Source organism: Prunus mume, linkage group LG8 (assembly GCF_029339155.1).
Source record: "Prunus mume cultivar Tortuosa linkage group LG8, ASM2933915v1, whole genome shotgun sequence".
Lineage (NCBI taxonomy): Eukaryota > Viridiplantae > Streptophyta > Magnoliopsida > Rosales > Rosaceae > Prunus > Prunus mume.
In genome coordinates, this window is record NC_142705.1 from 12,566,358 (window position 1) to 12,590,070 (window position 23,713).

Below are 23,713 nucleotides of genomic sequence, written 5' to 3' on the forward strand. Positions count from 1 at the left end.
ATGCTTAGCGGCTTCCAAGTTCCAACCTCTAGTAAATAAAAAAAATTAGACCAAGTTTTTAATTACAATTTTTATCATTTCCAAAATAGTCTGCTACAGATGCGGCATCTTTTCAGCTGAAAACCAATCGCTGCATATATATGATATAATATATATCTACATATATATAATCGGTTGATTAAGATTGATCGGTCAAGAGCTTCAACTGTAGTTTGGAGGGTCACACTAGCCATAAGCTCCACAGAAAATTGAAAATGTAGGAATCTTGACTACAAATTCAAGGTCTAAAATATTCAGCTATGTGATATGCATCCCTTCAACTTTTCGGGTCATATGACCATGTGATAGTGTCCATTCGCCTATCTTCTCTTCAAACAACACTTCCACCTATTTACTTGACAAAAACTCAAAAATGCTTCTTTTTCGACACACGATGCTATAAACTGCTTTATTGTACGTCGAAAGAAATCAAACTCAAATGCAAGGGAAATACCTTAACAACTGAATTGCAAGGGAAATACCTTAACAACTGACATAACCCATACTTACAACCCAAAAAACACTTCTACTTATTTCTGTTACACGCTATAAAATTAAAATCACACTCAAGACACTGTAAATAATTTTTCTTTTTGCACAAATGACTTGTCCAACTGTCTTGAAGATGCACTCTGTTCCTATTAATCTGGTGGTGAAGGTCTGCTGAGTTGTTTGCTTAGTCAATGTGTAGCTTTCGGTCGTACACGGGCATAGATTGTAAAGATTTTTTTCTCCAACAAAATTTCAATTAATTAAGCTAAAAGTATTGGCAAACCACGTGAAGTAGGCATGTTGCATGCCTTTCACACAACCTGCTCCCACGCTCACTACTTTTAACAAGAACCAATATATATAGTTCCAGTATATTTCTACATCACTTGAACCAAAACCTCAATTATGAAGTTCACTTCTCTCTTTGCTTTGATACTCATTGAAATCCTTTTGTGCTCCTCTTTTTGTCTCTGCCATGAAGTAAAGATCTTTCAAGGAAGAGAAAGAAGGAGCCTGTCAAGAAGGCTTCTGTCAATTCCAGTGGTTTCTGTTTCTCCAAGCAGGTTCAGTACAAGCAGTGGAGCCATGAAAGAGCCCAAGAAAGCTGTGGAGTCTAGTATGAGGAGAAAGCCACCCAGTGGCTCAAATCCAATCCAGAACAAGTAGCTAAAATCAAATGCATGCATATCCAAGAGATCTCAATGGACCAGTTCATATCCATTTTATATATGTTTTATTTAGTTTTTTTATTTTTATTTTCATTTTCATGGTACTCTCCCACTTTTTGGAAATTTATGTTTATTGTGTTGTTATGAAGTTTTGATTTAGTATATGTAGGTAGCTAGGAAGCTTATTAGAGAGTGAGAGATGTGTAAGAACTTGTATTATATATATAAACATTGAATTAATTACATAATTAATGAAGGGTTTTGCTTATAGATCACTCATTTAATGCATATTATTGTTTTTATATAGTAGCAAATAATAACAGGTTTTCCTTTCCCAATGAGTGATCTCCAAATTAGAGGATGAACATGATGCTTGTTAAATTTGGGCATAAGTTCATCAAATTGGGGGAGTGGGATGAACAACATGAACCATTGTTTGAAGGTGGCCTGAAGGATTAATTAAACTAATGAATTTCTTGGCTTACACGTGGCGTTGTCTGGTGGCTTAAGAGGCAATCCCAATCATGCATGTTCTTACTTAATTGTGTGGCTATTGCTAGCATAACCATTTTGTCACAAGACAGATGGAAAGTGAAGATTGGTGCACGTTGCATTGTCAACTAGTATGGTGTTGGATAGTGAGGTTATGCTGTGCTCCTTTTTGGCTACAAGCAAGCTTCTCTTTACAGCCCAAAAGGTTATATCGGTACACACGGGACACGGCATGGCATGATAATGCTACCTAACTTAATAGAAAAGATTTTGAAATTTGATTGAGAGAGCTTCTAGTTTTAGTTCTATACCTATATAATAATAAAAAATCATTCTAATTTTCTGTGAGGTATATTTTCCCGCCTAATACATTTTACTCGGTGAAGTTAAAGCATGTGCAGTCGTTGGTCTTGTCACATAGACCGCATGCTTTGATACCATATTAGAATGTGATGATCAAACTCCCAACATTATTTGAACTACAAATACAAGGCATGCATTTCCAATGTGAGATGATACTCTCAACAAATTTGAGCCATTCCACATAACTTAAAAGAAGAAAATAAGTAAGTTTGATAAAATTAAAAATTAAAAATAATAGAAGAAAATAAGTAAGGTTGTAGCTTAAGTGAGACTCGTTTGAGTGTGATTGTGAAGTAGTTAGGCCGTAGCATAAGACTAGAAATTCTACACTACTTATATTCCATTCCATGACTTCTTCTTTTTAATGAAACTCCAGTTCGATTTCAACCAAATTTTAAACATTTTATATAAAAAAATCCCTAAATGTTCTTTCTCTCTGTGAGTTCCAAAGGAAAACTTTATAGAGGGGGAGGAGAAAGAAGCGTCACTGCCCCTCCTCTTTTATGTTCTTTTCCTTTTGGGTTAGTGAATAACTCCATTGGGGCCTTTTGAATAAGAGCCCCTTATGGTGATTTCTTTTTAGCAATGCTCATATTGAAATTCCCCATCACCCATTTTGGGCTATATTCTTAACCAAATCCTTCTCCCAAAACCCATTATCTAACATTGTTTATGTTCTCTAACTTTGGTTCTACATCTTATTTGACAGAGGTTGCTACAAATCACCCAAATGTTCTTTAGCAAGGTTGTTATTTTCTTTTATTTGTTAATTCTCATGCGTAGGTAGATCACTCGAAAGCATATTTTCCCCAGATCTATTATGAGGTGGTGGTGGTGTGGTCGCTGTGACTCTTCTTCAAGTGGTGGTGGTGGTAGGCGTTTCGGTTATGTTGGTTTGTGGGCTTTGTTTGGGCTTATGGTTAATTGTGGTGATGCGGGTTAATAGTTTTAATACGGCTTTTATCCGCTTTAGTTTTGTTTTTAACATGTTAGTTTGTTGCCTTCTTGGGATTAGTACTTTAAAGATTGTGATGCTGCCAAAGAGCCTTTCTCCGAAGGTCATAAGGATCAATGTCATCTTAGATGACTTCGAGGAGTCAGGGATGACCAGTAAAAGAAGAGAAAGATCAGGCAGGCAACGACAGTCTCCCAAGTCCTAACCAACTGTCATGCACGATCCCGTAATGTAATTAGCTTCTTATAGTGCTAAAGTTTATTTAATGAAGTTTCTATTTATTTATTATAAAAAATTAAAAAACTCCAATTCGCTGACTTATACTCAATTTGGTCAATATGGCAAAGAAAGGAAACAAGACAAAGATCTTCACTTTTTTTGACAATAAGATTTCATTCATAAACTAAAGAGGCATACAAAGACCGTCACAAATATAATGGTCTCATTAAACCTTTCTAGAAAAACTACATGGGACAAGCTCCAGGGTAGGAAAAAGTACCACACATGCCATGGATTAACAAGTTAGTCCGACACAGGCCATTTGGACTGCTACAAAGAACCCGAAAAATAGACGAACAAAGCACAACACTAAGCCCCCAATACAAAGAACAATCGGCCACAATGTAATACTGTCAAAGAAAAACCTCATATACACGCATAGTTCGATGTACATAACAACTTTCCATGAGCATAGCAAGTAGAAGTACTAATACTAACTCCATGAGTCTTAATCTAGACTCCTACCTGAGGTAGGGGAGATCAAGATTGGCCTCTTAGCTTGACAAACTTTTGACAGAAGAGCATCATAATAGGAACGTTTATTGGATGCTAAGCCACAAACATCACTTATATATCGAATAGACCGATATGCAATGAATATGGCCCGATACTCTCCATCCATAATTTTCCCAAAGTTTTTATAGAAGAAAATCCAACATGATATTTAGCATTGCCTACATACAATCCCTAAAATGGAAAAACTGATCATGCGATCACCCCATGAAAATAGACATCAGGCGTCACAAAAAATTCCACAACAAATAAGTTGAATATTGAATTATTTCATATACTTCAAATTCATGTGACCAACTGAGGAAGACAACTTTAAACCGCAAGAAAAGGTGCAATTATAGTATACTTTCTGCAAAAGATACATTAACAAGCATGTATGAACCCAATCCCTTTGCCGATTTGCTGTAATAAGTAGACCGTCGACCAGCCAGTGGGAAGCAACTCCAAACAGCGACATCAAAGGGGCAATCACGCAGTATATGCATCGTTGATTCGTGGGCGTTACCAGAGAAGGCAAAGGTGGTGTCAATCGGGATGCGCTTCTTGAAAAGGTTCAACCTTGTGGGGAGAATATTCGAACACACTTGCCACCAGAAAATTTTGACTTTAAGCGACACCTCAGCTTTCCAGAGAGCTTTCCAAAGAGAAGACGACGACGCTGAACTGGATACAGAGGTGGCATGAGGAGAGGAGGCGATAGACCGAGCAATGTGGTAGACACTCTTGACAGTAGATTCCCCTTTTCTTATCATAATGCCATATAAATTTGAGTAGAAACTGTCTATTGGAAGATTAGGAAACCTTGGGCCATGTGTTTCCCATGCGGGAGAGAGTTTTGGGCCTCTTCCTTGTGGACTGAATGAAATTCAATGAAAATTTCTTTGTCGCATCTTACAAACATAAGCCAGCCATGTACATCTGTTTGCTTCTCTTTTTGTTTCATTTCTCATCTTGAAATTAATTCTAGGTTTTTATATTATTTTTGGCACATTGAATTATTAAAAACACACCTACCATTTTTGTGGGTAACCTTGAAAGTTAGCCCATAATACAAATAGTACATATTTCTGGGCTCATTTCAAGCATTATTGTTGAAAAACATCGGTCCAATAAAAACTTGTTTCAAAAGAATCTCCTTGAAGAGTTGGACTGAATTGATTGAATTGATTTTCTAGACAAGGCCCACCTCAACGACTTTTTTCTTCTTCCTTTCTTGATACAAGCGATATTGAAGGATGAAGGTTTTCTTTTTCACACACAATATCAAAGTGCCATAAAAGTTTGAATATAAAACCACTAATTTGCAAATCAAAGCCGGTTTGATTTTAGATATGCCCATCTAAAAATTGGGCTGGGTAAGCTGGAAATTAGAAAGTTTGAACCCCAATGACCAGTCATGCAAAAAGATAAATTGAGAAACCAAGTTGGACAAATCCACACATCGCTGAGACCCCAAAATCAGTTGGAAATGAGCAATGATTTTATAAATTAATCTTTTGGATTAGAAATTTTATTGGGGAAGTAAATATGCAAAGTATTGTATTACGACATATCATGTTATTTGACATGAAGGTTTACGTCTTGAGTGTATATAAAATTAGTGGCCAAGCAGCGTATTTGAATTATAAAACACGCATCAGCTACATATTTTTTGTATGTAAATTATTTAAGACTTAAACTGACACTGATTTGGAAACAGAACAGGATGTATTTTATATAGTCGGATGTATATTATTTACAACTAGCTAGGGGACCCTAATTAAATAAATATATGCTTTCGACATATTCAGATTTTAGATTTGACGCTTGCTACTACAAGATCTTCTAGTCAATTATTTGTGACAAGACTTTTTATCACATTCACACTATTATTTTTTTTTTTTTGGTCTGGAATTCACACTATTAATTTGATCATATGCATGTACGGGGTTTTATTCAGCTACTCTCATTCACTAAATTATTATTTTCTTTTGACATGTTGTGTTGTTAAACGATTAACAATACTTAAGCCACAGTCTGTCTATTCATGACGAAAATTCCTAATCTTGTCGGACCTCTTTATTTTATTAATTACAACTTACAAATTCACACACAAATCACATCCTAGTTAAATTTCACCCTTGATCACTTAGCACATCAACATAATACTGTATGAGACAAATAACCACGCATGCAAACTGCGAGGAGACTTCCAAATACTTTTAAATTGAATGTCCGACAAATATAAGGATTCAATTCACACGACCCAAGAGCCAAGTCATCTTCGTCCCACGTAAATTTTTCAATGCTCATGGTAAAATACGAGAATTTGACAATAAGAACACACACTGAAAAAAAGGTTCTTTCATACAACTAACAAGACAGTGAGAAAATAAAACCTCAAATTAAAACATTTTAATTAGATTTTAAATTGTTCCATAAAATACTTTTTCCTTATGCGATCTATATAATTTTTCTTCTTCCTCAAAATATTCGATACATTCTTAATTTTTCGGCCCCGAAAATTTGAATCTTAGCTCCGCCGCTGAGTAAAGTACTTCAAATCCTGAGGTGTTTAAGGCCTGCTTGTGGTCCATAGAAAAGGAAAAACACTATATACTTACAAGTACACACATCAATCTTATCCTATATAAGGGAATAAAATCCCTGGAAGTTCCAGGCATTCACTTTTATGGAAAGGCTAGTCCATGTATATATGGTTGCAAGAGACCAAAAGAACCAACATGGTCCTGCTTAAAGTTTTATTCTCTCTCTCTCTCTCTCTCTCTCTCTCTCCTTAAAAAAAAGCAGCAACCAAACAAACCAATGAAGTAAAGAGGTTTTGGAATAAAGAAACATGGAATATATAGACTAAAAGAAGCATCAAAATTGATGCCTCAACACACACTGTCCTTTTAAGAGCAGTTCCTTCAAATGTCTATACCTAACAAAAGCATCCAACCTGGAATGTCTAATTTTTCTTGGCTCATATATACGTATAATGCATGTCAACTAGTTGGTATTAATTGGTGATTATTCAACAGAGTACAAAATTACATCAATAAGATTCAATCTGAGCTGCACAACAACCCTCGTATCTTAGTGTATCTCATTGCCCCACCAATAATGGTAGCTAGGTTCCAAAGTTTTATCAAACCAGCCTAAACAATGTTGCACAAAATCGATGTGCCATGAGCATAGAACCTGACATGTCACCTAGATACAGATTGGCATCATATTTTAAAATGTGTGCGCCCACTGGAATTTTCTTTTAAAATCCAAGTTTTGTTGTCTCATTTGAGGACTTGATGAGAAAACTAACATTAATTCGCCTTTTTGAGTTGCTAGATCAACATCAGTAATATACCAATAATGTATCAAGTATTGTAAATTGATTTCATTGAATCAAATAACCTTTGAAAATCATAACCGATGAAATTTTTCGAACATATAAAGCTTCCGATCCGGTTATTTTACATTCATCAACTCGGCTCTAGAGCTGGACAAGTAATTTTATTAGAAGTAGGAAGTTGGAAGAACAAGTTCACGAAGGCTAGCTATTTTAATTGCAAAGAAAGCGAGCTTCCATATGTCACTCATATTTTGTATAAACAGTTAGTGTCAAGAAGAATCTTGGTCACTTTTACCAAAGCATACATGTCAGTTAAGAAATGACTTGGAAGCCAAAAACACCATCTGCTTTTGAACGTTCGAAGGCGTGGTTTCAGGCCCGCGCGGAGCTCACAACTCACATGCTTGTGCAGTGCACGGATAGATGGTTCCATCAGGTCAGATTCTAATTATTTTCATTGGTGATATTGCCATATGATGATTATTTATTTAGCTGAAGGTTCCCTTCTGATTATAACCTCATTGACTATACACGACTCTTGTCGTCATATGCGTGTGGTCGATGGTTGCATGAGATTGAGTAAGATACCCTTTTTGTTCTCTTTTCTTTTGAAAAATAAAATAAAATGGAATGGGGTAAGAAGCCATTGAAATGGATAGCCACTAGCTTAGCAGCTAATAAGATTGAATAACTGGGGTGAAAATTAGGCCATCCCCAATGCTAGGGTATTCCTCCCTATCACACCTATAGAAGGAGTCTAAATTTTGGGATATGCTATCGAGAGCACAACAGATCGATCTTGCTCCAACGGCCAAGATTGTTGGGCCGTTGCAATCCAATTATTTTTTTAATACCTAACGACTTGTTATAATTCGATGGTGCTGATTAAATTTCAATACATTTAAATTTCAATCAAACCATTAAAACGATTAAAATAGAGTTTATGTCTAAATTATTTATCCTTCAAAAAAAAAAAAAATCTAAATCTTCATATAAATTCACCGCACTTTTCCTGTTAGTGTACATGGACTTCAGCTTCTAATAGGGTTAAACGTGTCCAAACCGATCCTAAGGTTATGGTTATGCCATACTTCTACAAGTGGTGTCTGGAGCTTCACAAGAGTCCTTGTGAAAACATACAAGCTCATGTGCTAGGTCTACGCTACTAATTTGTGTATCAGGTTAGAGAAAAAAACTGTGTGAGACCTTAGTTTGACATTTACCTTCTGAATATATCTTATTATATATATATATATATATATATTATTTTTACATCATAAGTATCAAATCAAGTGTAAATATCTGTAATTTAGATTCACAGTTTTTGTAATAATGATTAATTGTCCAATACAAAAATGTTTAATTTGTATTCGCACAAATTTATTCTCGAACGTAAAAAATAAACGCTATTAGTTACTTGAGTTATGCGCTGGTTGAGACTTTGAGCTATTTTATATATGTGAATATAGAAGACATGACACTGAATTCAAAGATGAAGCAAGAAGTTGGGATCCAACAACCGCGCGCTTATCTCTGATGACAGATAAGGGGAGAGAGAAATTATATAAAGACAGACAGCAGGCAGGTAAGATGGGAACTGAGGCTCTTGACCCAGTCCAGTCTTGGTCTATATTTCAGTACACATAAATTCAACAAAATCATAGCCAAAAATCACCAAATGATGAGCTTTGAAAACAAAAAAAACACAAACCGTACCGCCATGGACAAAAGCCTGTACAAGTTATAAACCAGAACCACAAGAAAAGTTTTGGTCTATTGGGAACAAAACAAAATCAAATGCCTAGAAAAAGGACAGTTAATTATTATTTTTTAGATAAGTGGGTAAGTAGATCAAGTTTATATTTGCTGGGCCATTGACAAAATAGTGCCACCTAATTTCATTTTTTCCCGAGATCTAGGCCAAGCTGTCCCCAAAGTTTAAACAGGATAAGGATACAATGAAGAAAAAACACTTGGGACTTGGAAGTATGTGAAAATAGCTTTGCAACTCTGTCTGCAGAGACTTTGTCACATAAAATTCTACTAATTAGATATTGTTGCTTTTAGAATTGGTTAATCTTTACTTAACTACTTTAGCTTGGCTAGACAAGTAAAAGCTTATAATATTGATTCATCATTTGTTTGTGAGAATTACCAGATGGGATGCCCCTGACTAGTAAGTAGATCATGCAATTTGGGTAAAAAAAACAGAACACAAACATACTTGTGTGTTGTACCAGTTCAATTTAAAGAGATTCACAAAAATAAAGACTTTGAAACCGCAATTGTGTAAATGAGGGTCAGACCAGTTGACAAAAGCAATATCCCGCTCCTTTTTCTTGTAAATTAAAGTAATTTACATATATAAAATAAAAACACAATTCACAGAGTTCAACCTTGCAAAATTAAGTAGCAATTAATTAACAACCACCATTCTCCTTCCAAAACAAAAAAAATAATAATAACCACCATTCATCACCATTCCGAGATAAGAATTGCACAAACAACCACAGCCCATCATGTACAATTCTCCAATTCAACCCCACCATTTGGAAAAGACATAAGCTAATCAAGTAACTAAATTTGAAAAGGAAAAAAGAAGAAGAAGAAGAGAAAAAGGAAAGAAAAAAAAACTCAATCCAGCCTAATCGCTACACTTTCTTCACTCCAAAGATGTTACATAGAAGAATGAGAAAGGTAAAAAGAAATTCCCACACAGCTAATAAACTATCTCACATGCTTCTGGCATTCATTTCTTGGAATCTTCTGTAAGATTCCTGCTTCTCCAATATGAACTTCTCATGGCTTTGAGCAATGAACAAATCTGCTAGCTTATCAATCTCATTCACATCTATCTCATCAGCCATAGAATTATTCTTACCATGGAGCTTCTTCTCCTCAAGCCATTGGAGGTACCCAGAGAGCTGTGACTCAGGCCCATGATTTTCCTCACATTGCTGAGCATCAGTGGAAATCACTGAATTCCATGTTGAATCATAGTACAAATGGGTGCTTGCTGTTAATCCTTCGTAGACACGTGCCGGCACGGGCAACACGTGGGTGGAAGAGCACCAATTGTAGTGCAGTCGAAATGATCCAAAGAAGATTTTCTTGGTCTTGTTCTTGATCTTGGTTTTTTTAGTAGGGTAGATAAGTTGCATGGGTTGGCTCTCTCTGAGAATCTGGATGAAAATGGATGCTGCTTTGGATTTGGCCTTGTTGAGGTACCGAATTGCGCGGCACACGTGCGAGAAAATGATGGTGTGGATTAAGGTTTTGATCTTCATGATGGAGCTTAAGGTAGGAGATGAAGAAGAAGAAGAAGAAGAAGAGGAGGGTGGTGGTAAGGTAGAGAAAACTTGAAGCGTTGGTTGGAGGGCTTTCACTCCCATTTTGGTATGTGCAAAAAATGTGTGCCTAAGTGGGTCATTGGCTGAAGGGCCCTTGTTTGAAAGGGATTTATAAAGGATTTAGTTCACCAATTTACCCCTTGACTTGTAGGTTATTTAAAGGTCTGCCATGCAACTTTGTGACCTAGGCCTCTCCCCCTTTATGGATTTGCAATTTCATAAGACTTGGAATTTGAAAGCTGTCAAAGGTTGCTCCAGTCGCGGTTAGATTGTTTGAACTGGTGGCAGCCATGTAATTTAGTGGTGTATCGGGGTCTCTTTGGGGGGAAGGTGAGGACAGGTAAAGCGAGGGAGTGGTGACGTTTATTGCTGGCGCCAGGATCCCAAGGAGAGCGGATTTTTAAATTCAGTAAGCAGCTCGAGAACGGTTATTGAGGCTTAAGCTTCGCCGAAATTACAAGCTGCTCAATAATTATTTTATGTGATTTGGCACTTGGCAGTACTGTAATTTCCGGCCTGCATATAAACTGCAATCAGTGAGTGTTCTTGGTGGTTAATTCTTTAGTTACTGGCTAATCATAATAATAAAAAACGAAACTACTACTCTTTATTTGACTAATAGAATTCCACATATCATGTAAACAACTTAGAATAATTACTGATTATATTGTTAATCACATTCACAAAAAAGTAAGATTTACACGAAAATTCCCTTATGCAAATGAGTCCTACCTTTATAACTTACGAGAAATGTGATTACTAAATACAATGCATGTAACATAGTTTCCACTCGGAATCCTAAATATTTTGTCTAAATTTTCAGCAAAATCAATAGGCAAAAATATTCGAAAAGGAAATGGAAAGCAGCAAAGTTGTGATAATTTCTTCTATATTTTGATTTCTTCTTTCGGTTTTGGTAGTATGAATCATTGTAACAGCACAGCATCTAGAATCTTCCATGGCGTGATGTGTCATAATACACATCATTGAACTCTGCCTCCTTCCCAAGTCACACGGAATTTAAAACCAATCTTAATGGGGCGTTTGTTGTGGCTTAGAAAGAAGCATTGACTAACTGCAGATAAGGCAAAATCGAGTGATTACTACGATGGTGCTTATCTAAATTCAACTTGATCCATCCACATTTTTGTTGAGAAAAAGGAAACAATCAAAATAATAATAATAATAATAATAATAATAATAATAATAAAAAAGGATTTCTTGTGGGATTTGGATGCTTGTGAAAAAAACATTGACTATGTGAGTAAGATACAAAAAAGATGATGCATGGCAAGAAAAACTTCAAACATATTCAATTGATGAAGAGCCTTGAGCTTGATATTTGTCTTCTTTTTGCAGATCAGATTTAAATTAGTTCCTGATAGCTTGGTCAACCAATGAGAATTGCTATCTTAATGCTGCTCAATTTCCAGTAACTTGCACAGAAATTATACATCTTTAGTCACTTGCACTTCTTAAATGGGCACACAAATGTGACATTTGACTTGCTTTGTTGGTGCTGGAAAAGACAAATTTCTACAGTTTCTTTGAAACTGCTGGGTATTGACCAATTATATTTTGGAAAGAAATTATTAATTAATTTATTTATTTCAGGCTACTGCAATCCTATGGTGTGCAGTCCATCATGCATGTGATGGTGGCATATGGGTGATTATAACCACTCGTGCAGAGATAAACGATTTTAACTACTTGAGTTATAAGTCCTTGGTACGGATGATTTTGTACACTGTGGAACCTAACTAACCTTGGTATTTAACAATATTTTCCAAATTACAATTCATCTTTAAGTTGGATAAGTTAATGTTAGGTCTGTTATCCTCTTGTGGCTGATTGATCCCTATAATGTCTGTATCCTATAATTTTGTGGGCAGGTAAAAAGTGCATGCCAAACATTATCATGTATCACAATAGCTACCTTTAGATATTTTTCTCTTCCTCATTTTTAGTGTGGGATGCAATATTTTAATAATTATGGGTTTGCATCAGAAATTACACTTTGGACTTTTGAAGCAAATGACATTGCCACTCTCATTTACTTTAATTTCTTAATGCAGAAAACACTCCTGGATTAGAACTATCCAATACAGTAGCAGATTCTTTGATTTAATAATCTCTATACACTTCCCAAAGCATACAAACTTGTCTCAAATACTGATTACTATATAGCAAGAAAAAAAAATTGTACAGAGACATTTCTACATACATATACAGCACATGCATTAAAAAAAAAAAAAACACAAATTCAAGGAACAAAGTATCAAACTTTAAAAAATAAAAAAAATAAAAAAAAATTTCTTTTTCTCATCTGATATGATATTTGAAAATGGGATTTGGACTTTAAACCTTTTCTTTAGATGAAAGGCATATGATTATCCAATAGTGAAATGCCATGAATTGAGATTATGGGAATACTATGTTCTAAAAGCAGGGTTGTCTGAGTTAAACATTCCCCTATCATTTCATGATTAGAAAAACAGATTTTGTCAAGGAATCAAAGAGAAGTGCAGGGTAAGATTGTTGTGTGTTTGGCCTGACAATAGCAGGTGCATTGAGAATCTGAAGAACACATCAACAAAAGAGAAGGAAAAAGAAAAGCAGAAGAAGAAGTAGTTACAGTGAGGAGAAATTTTAGGCCCCCAACCAACTTTAGTGTGTACCAAAAGATACATTCAATCACAGAAGATTGGTACACATCACCCTTTCCCTTCCTTTAATTAATATATTCCCTCAGAATCACTTGTCACCATCAAGGAAAGTCCTATGCAATTCAACATTTCAACTTTCTATGTTCTTAGCAATTCCTCCTGAGTTTCTCTTTCAATTGGTTTTTCTTATCTGTTTTCAGTACAGAAGACTCTTCTGGACTCTACTTCACTTGGTACAAATTGTCCAGAGTCAATCTGCAACTAGGCAGCTCTAGGTCAAGAAATTAAAATTGATGAAGGAAAAACATGTCTCATTTTCTCACTGCTAGTCTATTGCTCCAGAATTCAATATTCTGATGAGATGCATGAAAGTCCAAACAAAGAAAAAAAAAAATAGTCACTTGTGTTTTAATAACAGAACTTATTAGCCCCTTTCATATTCAACCAATACAATCCAAGTCTTCTGAAAATTTGGCTCTCTCCTTTTTTTTTTTTTTTCTGCAGCAGGTGGCCCAGTGAACATGGTAGCAACTTCAACTTTTGAACCTTTTGATATTCCTACTTCCTTTTTCTCAGAGTTACCTTCTCATTCAAAATCATACAGTATACACTTGTAACCGCATATTTATTTAACTCAGAAAAAAAAGTTATTCCTTAATCCTTACATTTCTTTTGGTTTATTGGGTTATTCTTGCTTTTTCATTCTGGTTAATACATGATTTCCATTGCTTCAATGGTAAAAATATGATCAACCATCCTTCAAACCCAGTTCCCCAAAAAGCAAATTCAAAAGAATGCACCAGATCAAAACTGTAAATTAGAAATCTTTTCCTATTTTGACTTTTAGACAGAGAAATCAAAACAGTAAAAGCACAATAAGAACAACACATCAACCAGCTTGTTCTGAGGTCACTCACAGCAAGTACTTGCTTACCAAAACAAGATTTGGGCTAAAGAAGCTGGATCCTTGAATAACTTTTCTTCTGCAATATGCTGCAAAAACTGGTACCAACACGTAATTGGCTGCATGATGATCAAAAGGCTCATAGATAGTCTCCAATTCAGTGGATTTCGAAATGCAACCGCAGACGGTAAGTATTCCTGTTCATTGTGCCAATGACTTCACCTCCAACAATCATTTGCACATGGGAAAGGCTGAAGAAAAAGCTTGCATGATATAATCAAAATCCCACATCATTTTCAGACATGGATTTGATTGTTTCATGCACATGAGTGTGTTATTAGTGTGTTCAGTTTGCATCAGCAAGTGACCACATTATTTTAGCTAAAAATGTTTCGAATTTCAAGCAATAATTGATCAATCGTCACTGAGCTAGCGACTTTATCAACTGGTCATTACTGAAGCTTGAAGGAATGTAATTCAAAGCAAAAGATGATGAAAAGTTTTTACTTTGAATCTCAACCATGCCCTCACCAGTTCCAATTGGTGATACACTCAACACCCTCTATTGGAGTTTGTTCAATCAAATCCAGCTGTGACTCTTACAACAAAGCAGATGTTCCATGCTTTGCATGCTTAGAAAGGAGCCACGAATTAGCCAAACTTAAAATTTCCCCTCAACGCCCATTTGATAACAACAGAATAGATGTAATCCCCCAACAATTATTTGTGTACCTATATATTTTTAAGCTAGCCATTGATCACAAAGACCAGTACAAATAACAACATAGGGTTAATATAAATATGAAAGTACAGTAAGGGATTAATCCAAATACGGGAGAGTCCACCATCAACAGCAAGCCCACAAAGTGTATCTAAGAACAAAAAAAAGACATGTACCTTTTCCTTACTCTCTATACTTAAGGCATTTTAATCAAGACATTAATTTATGTGTGAGTTCAGATCTATCTACTAGTAACCTACAACAGTTCAACTTCATTTCATAACGTGGGAACTGAATGATTCATATGTTTCATTTCATTCAATTAATTACTTTTGTGAAAATTGATTCTTCAATCTCAGTCCTATATAAGTTAACTTCAAATGCCCTACAACCCCCACGACCAAGCAACAATGTGGAAGTTGTTGACAATTTTGGTTGTGCTTGCTTTAGCTCTTGTAGCTCCTTCCGAGGAGGCTCGCTATGGGCCTTGTGTCATCGGGGCAAACTCTCCATGCAACATAAGACAATGGGGCGAACAAGATTCATCTACCTTGAACAATCCTCCGGCAGCCAGCCCTAATCGGCCAATTCATATTGTTGATTATACGGATAAATATTATTTTGATATTCCAGAGCTAGAACCACCATTCTATTTTTGATTCACAACTTCCAAACTTATGTACCCAATTTAAAAATAAAATAAAATAAAATTTTCTTTCTTTTTTTCTCCGGTAAAGATCTTGAATAAGTTTAGTTTATTGTTCATTGTGAGTGTGCAAAACTGGTAAAAGAAAAAAGAAGAAGAAGAATTTGTGGAATGGAAGTTCATGGTGGTGGTGTGAAGGTTTTACTTGTGACTCTGCGTTATGATCATTATAAACTTGAGATTTATACAAGTGTTATTTATATGAGATTATTCGACTCATTCTATAATTTATGGTAATAAGTTTTTTTTTTTTTTTGAGAGAATAGCGATAGGATTTTATTAAAGGGAAGCATAACTAGTACAAAAACCAGGCAATGTCGTTGGGGATTAGGCGAGTTTCTCACACATATGGGCTCGGTCGTCGGTTTAACTGAGTAGCTTTACCCACTCAACTGCAAGCAGGAGCAGAACCTAACCACTGATAGAGTACCCCCCCATCCCCCTAGGAACATACCCGTAAAAACTACTTGTTACAATCCTCAAATAAAACATCAACTAGGAAATCTGGAGGTTCCTCGAACCAAGAGATGATTGTTCCAATGTGTAAAGCAAAGCGAACAATGCGGTGTGCAGCCTCATTTGTGTGTGTAAGAAATCTCCATGTTTTGTAGTTTAGACTATCGCTTATACTCAAAAAATAAATAATAATAAACAATGTTAGATGAGTTTGGGCCAAGGATTGTTCACTTGGTTGAGATTTTTAAAACCTTAAGCAGGCTTCAACTGTAGTTCTGTTTCTGGTCCAGGCACCCAGATTGAAGAACTTGGCCCAAAATTGTTTTACTTGTAGCATGAAATGGAGTGATTTGGGCCATCCTAATCGACAACTCTAGCTAAGAAGTTTGAATGGACTTGGGCTTCACCAATTTTATTCTTCTTATTTTCAACGGAATATTGGCAAAACATGTTGTAGACGGGTCTGATTAGACTGAGGATTGAGTGCCAATATATTGGATGGGTGGTTTTTTTAACGGCATTTCCATGCTTGATGGAAGAATAATTCCTTGAAAAGAAAGGTAGATAATCACCCTTCTATTCTAGGGTTATTATTATTTTTTTAGTTATAAATGTGAACCGAATACAACATTTTGAAGAATTCCGAGCATGTACTATCTATCCATGTAAGAAAAGAATAATGGAATAGAAGTACACATATTTATGATGAGAATGTTTGGTTACCAATTTGCCAATTTGCATCCATTGTACCAAACAGGTACCTTTCAAGAGAAAATTCAACACACATATATAGAGCACAAAGACTATCATAATATGCGACTTTCACAACATAAAGTCTCTGCAGTTATTCTCTTCTCAATGTTATCTATGCTCATCCTTTCTACTTGAGCTTAAAGCTATGATAATAGTTGTTAAGAAATCGGACCTCTGATTTGTTTAAAGAACATGTGCGAAAAAATATATGTGCAATTGGCAAAAGTAAACCAATCACACAAAACAATAATTTTGTTAATTAGGTTCAAATTGCTATCAGATTCTCATTATGGAAGAAGAAGGTGAAACAATTATAAGCACTCCAATGCTCTTCCTCACATTCACTTGCAATTAGCATTCGCAAATCTACAAATTACAGTTCCCTAAAAGTCCAATTTATAATACATATGACCTAGGGTTTAGTGGGTGACTGACTGCTCCATCGCGTCTTGAAGAAATAAAACTCTCAAAAGTAATTCAACCTGTCGGACATAAGTGGCGACCGATCGCTAGAGCATGACTTCAAAACCATTACTCTGTGCATTGGTGTCCGACTTATTGCTCGAGCATGACTTCAAAACCATCACTTTTTGTGCGTTCCAAGTTCCAACTAGTCGGTCACCACTTTGGTGACTGGTGATTTAGCACAGTACACACCAATTATTGAATCATTCTCCACAACTCAAAAAAGTAGAGAGAAAAAAAGAGAGAAGACGGCTTATTTTAAAAGTGCTTCATTGGTCTTCATGAAGAACGGATGCTGCTTGCCCACATAAGAATGACGAATATTCCATCGCACACTTTTTTTTGTTCAATCAAAGTAAGTTTATGAAGAAAATGCTTGCTCTAGTGGGCAAAATTTGATGTCCTGGTTCGATTGACCATAGAAAGTAATTAACTTAGCAAAGTTGGATCCACGACAGGCTTAGTAGTTTCTTTTGGGAGACTCTTGGTTTTTTACCATTTGAAGTACGGACAATTGTCGAAAACAAAGCTATAGGAAGATTGTTTTTATTGATGTAACATCTTTTTACAGTGAGCTAGCTAGTTAGGTACTCTTTTGCCGACAATTGACCTTTAATTAGGTTAAATGCCCTTTTCTTTGGCCAAATCCCATATGATTAAATTCCTCCTCAATGGTCCAAGCTGTTAAAAATTCAAATTCTTCGACTTCATCGAGGTGACCCTCAATGTCACTAACTTATTCCTGCCCTATCCAAATTGAGTTGAGGAGGGTTAGATACTTTATGTAATGGATGTAGAGACAACATTGTACTGTCACGAGATATTTTATTCTGCGTTGTCATTGTCTTGTTGCGTGATAAGAAAAATAGATCCATATATATATATATATATTATAAGATCGTCTAAGCGCATGTTTACTATAACTCATGGTAGCTAGTGAGGCCATGGAAAGGTGTCCCTTCAAGTTTTCAAGAGTCACACTTTGTCCAATGCATATCCAACTAAGATGTAGCAACATTAACAAGGAATTGCATTTTCATTATTTATTCATAAAACACTATGCATCTGTGTCCTTTTAAAGCAATGTACGTATTTTCTTTTTGGTGTACTTATTTTTATACTTATTCTCTTTATTATAGTTTAATGGATATCTAGTTGTAATTGCATATTAATTAATCAAGATGATTCTTAATCCCTTTCTTTGTTTTTGGGGCCTAATGGGACGCCAGGAATTGTGAGCCAGCTGCTGCTGCAATAAGAAACTATTCTTGCTTGCTCAATAGAAAGCCTACACACACACACACACACAGATTGTCAAGAAATTTATCTTACCTAATAAGGAATGAGCCAAGAATGCAGGCCAAACATTGGAGAATCAGACGCGCGTGTATGTTTGCACATTTGGATGCATATATATGCAGCATTTAGAAAAAGATTTTGAGCCAAATGTGGTCTTGGATGGATTCTTTCTTCATTCAAAATATTATAGATATGGATTGATAATTCCCAACAAACAAGTTTTTATTTATTTATAAATATGGATTGAAAATAATATCGAGCTTTGTACATTTCCTTATATTATAAGTATATTATTAATTATATACTCTAGTCTCACAATTTTCTGTCATAAGCAAATATGAACTTTGCTCATGGTATTTATTGCTTTTCTTCTTTCACTAAAAATTTCATGAGTAAATTTCAATATGCTCTTAGAGTATAATATGGTTTTCTTTCTTTAATGATTTTTGTATAAAATGTCATGTTAAAATGTGTCTATTTATGAAAGTCCCTTTATACAGGTGATTTTTAAAAAATGTTTAATTGTTTAAGTGGACGTAAAAAGTAATCTTTTTCCGAGTTAATGACATGTTTTACTTACTTATGATGAATATTGGAATTATTTCTATTTATATCTTTCCTAATACATGACTATTGTAATTATTATAATTATTGACATCTCATACGTTTACTAACATATAAGCAATAATTATATAAAAAAACATATAGGTTTCACGTTAAAATCCGTTATCAAATACTTGATGAATTAGATTGATTTGATGGGGAATAATTAATACCATACTCATTCCTATCATCCCCTATTCATGATTTCTTCTGATTGACGACTTCCCTATTCTTTCTGGATCCAAGCGACTTCCCCCCTGTACACTATTTAACTCCTGAATCCAATTCAACCGACAACACACTGTGCATGCATCTCGCGTCAGTGCCTAACCTAGAAATAAAATTTAATATTTTCTCATAAGTTTATTGGTCATCACGACATTGTCACACCTAGTCATCTAACCCATAAAATACTGCCATGGCATGCAATGCTATTCGACGGTCACCCCTAAACATTTCTCTCTTTCTCTCTCTGAAAAACACAAAGCTGGTATAGATTTTAGCAGATAGCTGTCCTTGCTCCTCTACAGCTAGCCTTGGCTTGACCCATCCCATTACAACAAGATGTCTTGAAGGAAGCAGGGCAGGATTTTGTCTCAAGTCTCGAATGTTATTCGAGTTCAACTATTCCCTTGAACTTGACACTCAAATGGAGTCCGCCTCACACCTTGACTAAGATCCAAACCATTTATTTTCAGATTCTTTTTCAAAGATCATTCTTAAAAAACTATCAAAATTAGAAATCGGTAAACTATTTAATTACCATGACAACCGTTTTAGTGTTTTAGATATTCACCATGTGATCTTTTAATTATTTGATTGCCATTAGATGACTACTTTTGAATTTTTTTTTATAGATAATTTGATGAAATTCTTAAAAATTTGACGATTCGGATTATGAAATTATATCATGGGTTGAGCCTAAAATGATGAGTTATGCCATTTTAAATTAAATTACATATGATGTGGATATTAAAAAAACTCTGCTGTAATTAATAGCATTATGTACATGTACATTCGCCATATATATTAAAGAAGAAAGGGAGAGAAAATTGGACGGAAGGGAACAATTATACCAACATTTGATTCCTATATTGAGAGATCCTGCAACTTCAGAAAGTGCTTCTGCTTTCTATAACTTTGAATTCTCTTCTGATTAAGACATGGAACTAGGTTCTAGGTTCTCAACTCTCAAGTGGATTTGGTCTATTTCTAGCTAGTTAACCAGACAAAGTGGAGTCTGGGCCGACATGATTTATATATATATATATAGGTGCTCTAATTAAGTTGAGTGATAATCTCTGTAAGCAAAGAATTGAATTGTTAATCGCCTTTTTTCCTCCTTTTTTTTTGGGGGCGGGGGGAACTATGAAAACATTTTTATGTTTTGACGATCCTCATGAATGTGCAAAAGTGTTTTTATTATTTTATTTTATTTCAATATAAACGATATTAAGGGAGGGGAGATGTATGAGCAAATGCTCTAAACCACGTGAACTACAAACCCTTAGGTCTCGTTTGGTTTATAGAACGGATTTGAGGGGAAATCACTTCTCATGCCATTTCCTAAGGGATAGAAAATGGAGATTCATTTCCTATGTTTAGTAATCCTTGGAAAGTAATCAAGAAATACTACTTTATTTCCTTTCACATGTTTGGTTTGTGTAGGAATGTAAAACAAAGTTTATTTAATTTTCCAATTATACTCATATGAAATCAAATAAAAAAAGAATGTATTTAATGGTATATTGTAATTCTAAATTGTTAATGGAGACAATATGGTCATGAAAAATGTGTATTTAATGTTGGCTCATTTTCCCAAACTTTCCTATGAGGAGGAAAACAAAACCCAATGGGGGAGGAGAGTGAAGCTCTCCTCCCTACTTTCCCATGTGCAAGGCAACAATTTCCCGTGCATGGACATACCAAATATGGGAAAATAATTGATTTCCTATCCCCAAGCCTCCTTTCCCATGAACCAAACGAGGCCGTACTATATATTCAAGAGCAAGACAATAAATAACCGTAATAAACCAACGGGGTCTAGCCTAGTGAAAAAGGTATTGACTTGCAGATCAGTGGTCTCAAGTTCAAACCCCTATGACACTTTAGTAGTGTGTGTGAGAAACGCCTCTCTCCTTTTTAGTTTAGATTGTCCCTTGTATATATTCACACACAAAAAAAACCGCAATAACAAAGGAAAAAAAAAACCTAGTCCTAAAGGAGGAAAAAAAACTCCTCCATGTCCCAGAGAAATAGGTCGATTGAGGGGGAGGAGGAAGAAAAGCGTTGGCCTCTGCTTTCCCTACTCCTGTCTCCTATTTTCTTCCATATGGTTGTCTAAGTCATGTTTAGATATGAGTTCCCTATTACCTATGTTTTGCTAATTCTTCAATTCAATCATTCTCCTATCACCTCTTTTTTGTCTCTTTAAACTCGTTGATTGTTGATGTTTTGGGTGTCTTTTATGCGTCTTAGTTGTAATGTTAGAATTTACGTATTGAAATTTTCTATTTGAGAAAATAAAAAAATCAGCAATACAAAGTTTAAACACTTTTAATGTACGCCTCAGAGTCACGAGTCATAATCAAGAGGCTGAAATATATTCAGCCAGGTATCTGGCTTTCCGACTTGTAATAATATCAGTACAATCAACACTAAGACGCATTTGATTCTCTCTAGTATGAGTTTGTTCTTGATAATGACTTCACCATTTTTTATTAACAAAATATATTGTAATCACAGCTGGTTTTAATGACTAATATATGTAAACAATTAAAATTGGTCATCCTAATCTGGATGGTGAAAGAGGCCAGTCGGAGATCGATAAAGACATAGGCCTTAGAACTTAATAACTGTGATGAAATGCGGCAGTTAATCTGGTTGATATATGTTTGGTTTATCTTGTTCGTCTGTTGAAAAATTTAACTGCTAGTCAGAACTACTTGTATAGGATTGGTCTACCAGTATCGATTGACTAAACACTCTAGTTCGTCTAAATTTGCAATTTCACCACGTCATCTTTTATCTAGATAGTTTTACCACTCAATCTTGTAATGTGACAGAAACGACGCCATATAACTTTTTGGCTCCTACACTCAAATGTTAGATTCTCATTCTTCCAAGACATTGGCATCCTTGATTTATAAAATATATGTATATTTGACTACTAGAAGAATAACTTCATGGTATCACTATTTTGTAATCAAGTGTCAAATATTAGTTGGTAAAATAAAGAAGCACCTACTTGTAATTTATGCTATAAAAGCATCTCCAATAGTAATAGCAAATAACACTCTTCAAATTAAAGTTTGTTGATCTACGTGAAAATTTGAAAAGTCTTATTTGCTACTTGAATAATTTTTGCTGCAACACACTTTCAATTCAATTAATGCAATATCACGAAAAAGAATAAAAAATATGAAAACATGTGGAAAATGTCTATGTATTTATTATATGAAAAAAAAAAATGCATGTTTTTAACATTTTGAAGGTAGTTTTTGTTTTTCCAAAGTAAAATTAAATGTTTGAAGAGTCGAACTCAACTTATCGGTATTGAAAAGAGAGAAAGAGGTTGCAGCTAGGGATGGAAAAAATCCTCGTGAGGCTAGGTCCCAGTCGGGTCTCTAAGAGATTTCAAACGGGTATCGGGTATGGGGACCTCCGAACTTGAAAAATTCCCAATGGGTATGGGGATGGGATGGTATTGGCGTCCCCATCCCTTAACCCAAAAATATATATGTTTATATTTAAATAAATAAATGAATAATTATAATATTTATGTTTAACACTAAGTTAACTTCCCTATCCTAATTCTTTCTAATCTTCTTTGAAATTTCATATTGATGTGATTTTGAATAGTTGAGTTGAACTTCATAGTTAATTTGGATGTGTTGAATGATAATTTAATATGAAACTTAATGTTAAAATGTATGATAAATTTTTTTTTTAATGCAAAAAAAATCGGGGATTCGGGGCGGGTATGGGGATAGTCCTTCGACAGGATTCCCAAACCTATTAAACAGGGATGGCTTCGGGACGAGGCAGGGATGGAGAGTGGGGACGGGGATAGTATTGTCATACCCGGCCCCTACTAGACCCGTTGTCATCCCTAGTTGCAGCTTTGATGACTAAGGTTGAAGAAGTTGTTAGAGAGAGTTTTTCTGATGAGCACTGTGATAAATAGAGTGACCATGTCTAATAAGACTCTTCATGAGAAATTCTAAGGCGTGAACGACACACTTTTATATAATATTACCAATTTATGTTTTATAATATTGGTGGACGATATGGTTCATATATCATGAACCTATAGTATAAATATTAATTTATAATTACTGATGTTATAATATAAGTGGATTAATAAAGAGTGCTCCCATTTTAGGTTGAGAATATTTAGGTCTAGCAGGAGGGGAAAAGAATTTGAAGTGGGTTAGTGGCTATGCAACAATATCTGGATAAGAGATTACAAAAGTAATTTTGCACAAAGAATAATCGGTGGACATCACTTTGGCTTCTTTTTCGTTTTTTTTTTTTTTTTTTGATTGGTGAGCAATAAATTGGCATCATAGTCCAAGCATGGTTTCTTACGATTAAGGTTGAGTTAGCAAATCTGGATTGTTAGATGACATTTGAAGGATTACGAGTCTCATGAAGAT

General features: G+C 35.1%; 1 protein-coding gene across 1 annotated transcript; it reads right to left on the reverse strand.

The window, feature by feature from the left end:
- Nucleotides 1-9,586: 9,586 nt before the first annotated feature.
- LOC103339428 (cotton fiber protein) lies at nucleotides 9,587-10,576 on the reverse strand. The gene has a single exon (XM_008242722.2). The coding sequence runs from the start codon at nucleotides 10,522-10,524 to the stop codon at nucleotides 9,865-9,867; it is 660 nt and encodes a 219-aa protein (XP_008240944.2). The 5' UTR covers nucleotides 10,525-10,576; the 3' UTR covers nucleotides 9,587-9,864.
- Between the last annotated feature and the right edge of the window lie 13,137 nt (nucleotides 10,577-23,713).

Coding starts and splice junctions, on each gene's coding strand:
- LOC103339428 (XM_008242722.2), bottom strand. CDS start 10,524: ATGGGAGTGAAAGCCCTCCAACCAACGCTTCAAGTTTTCTCTACCTTA.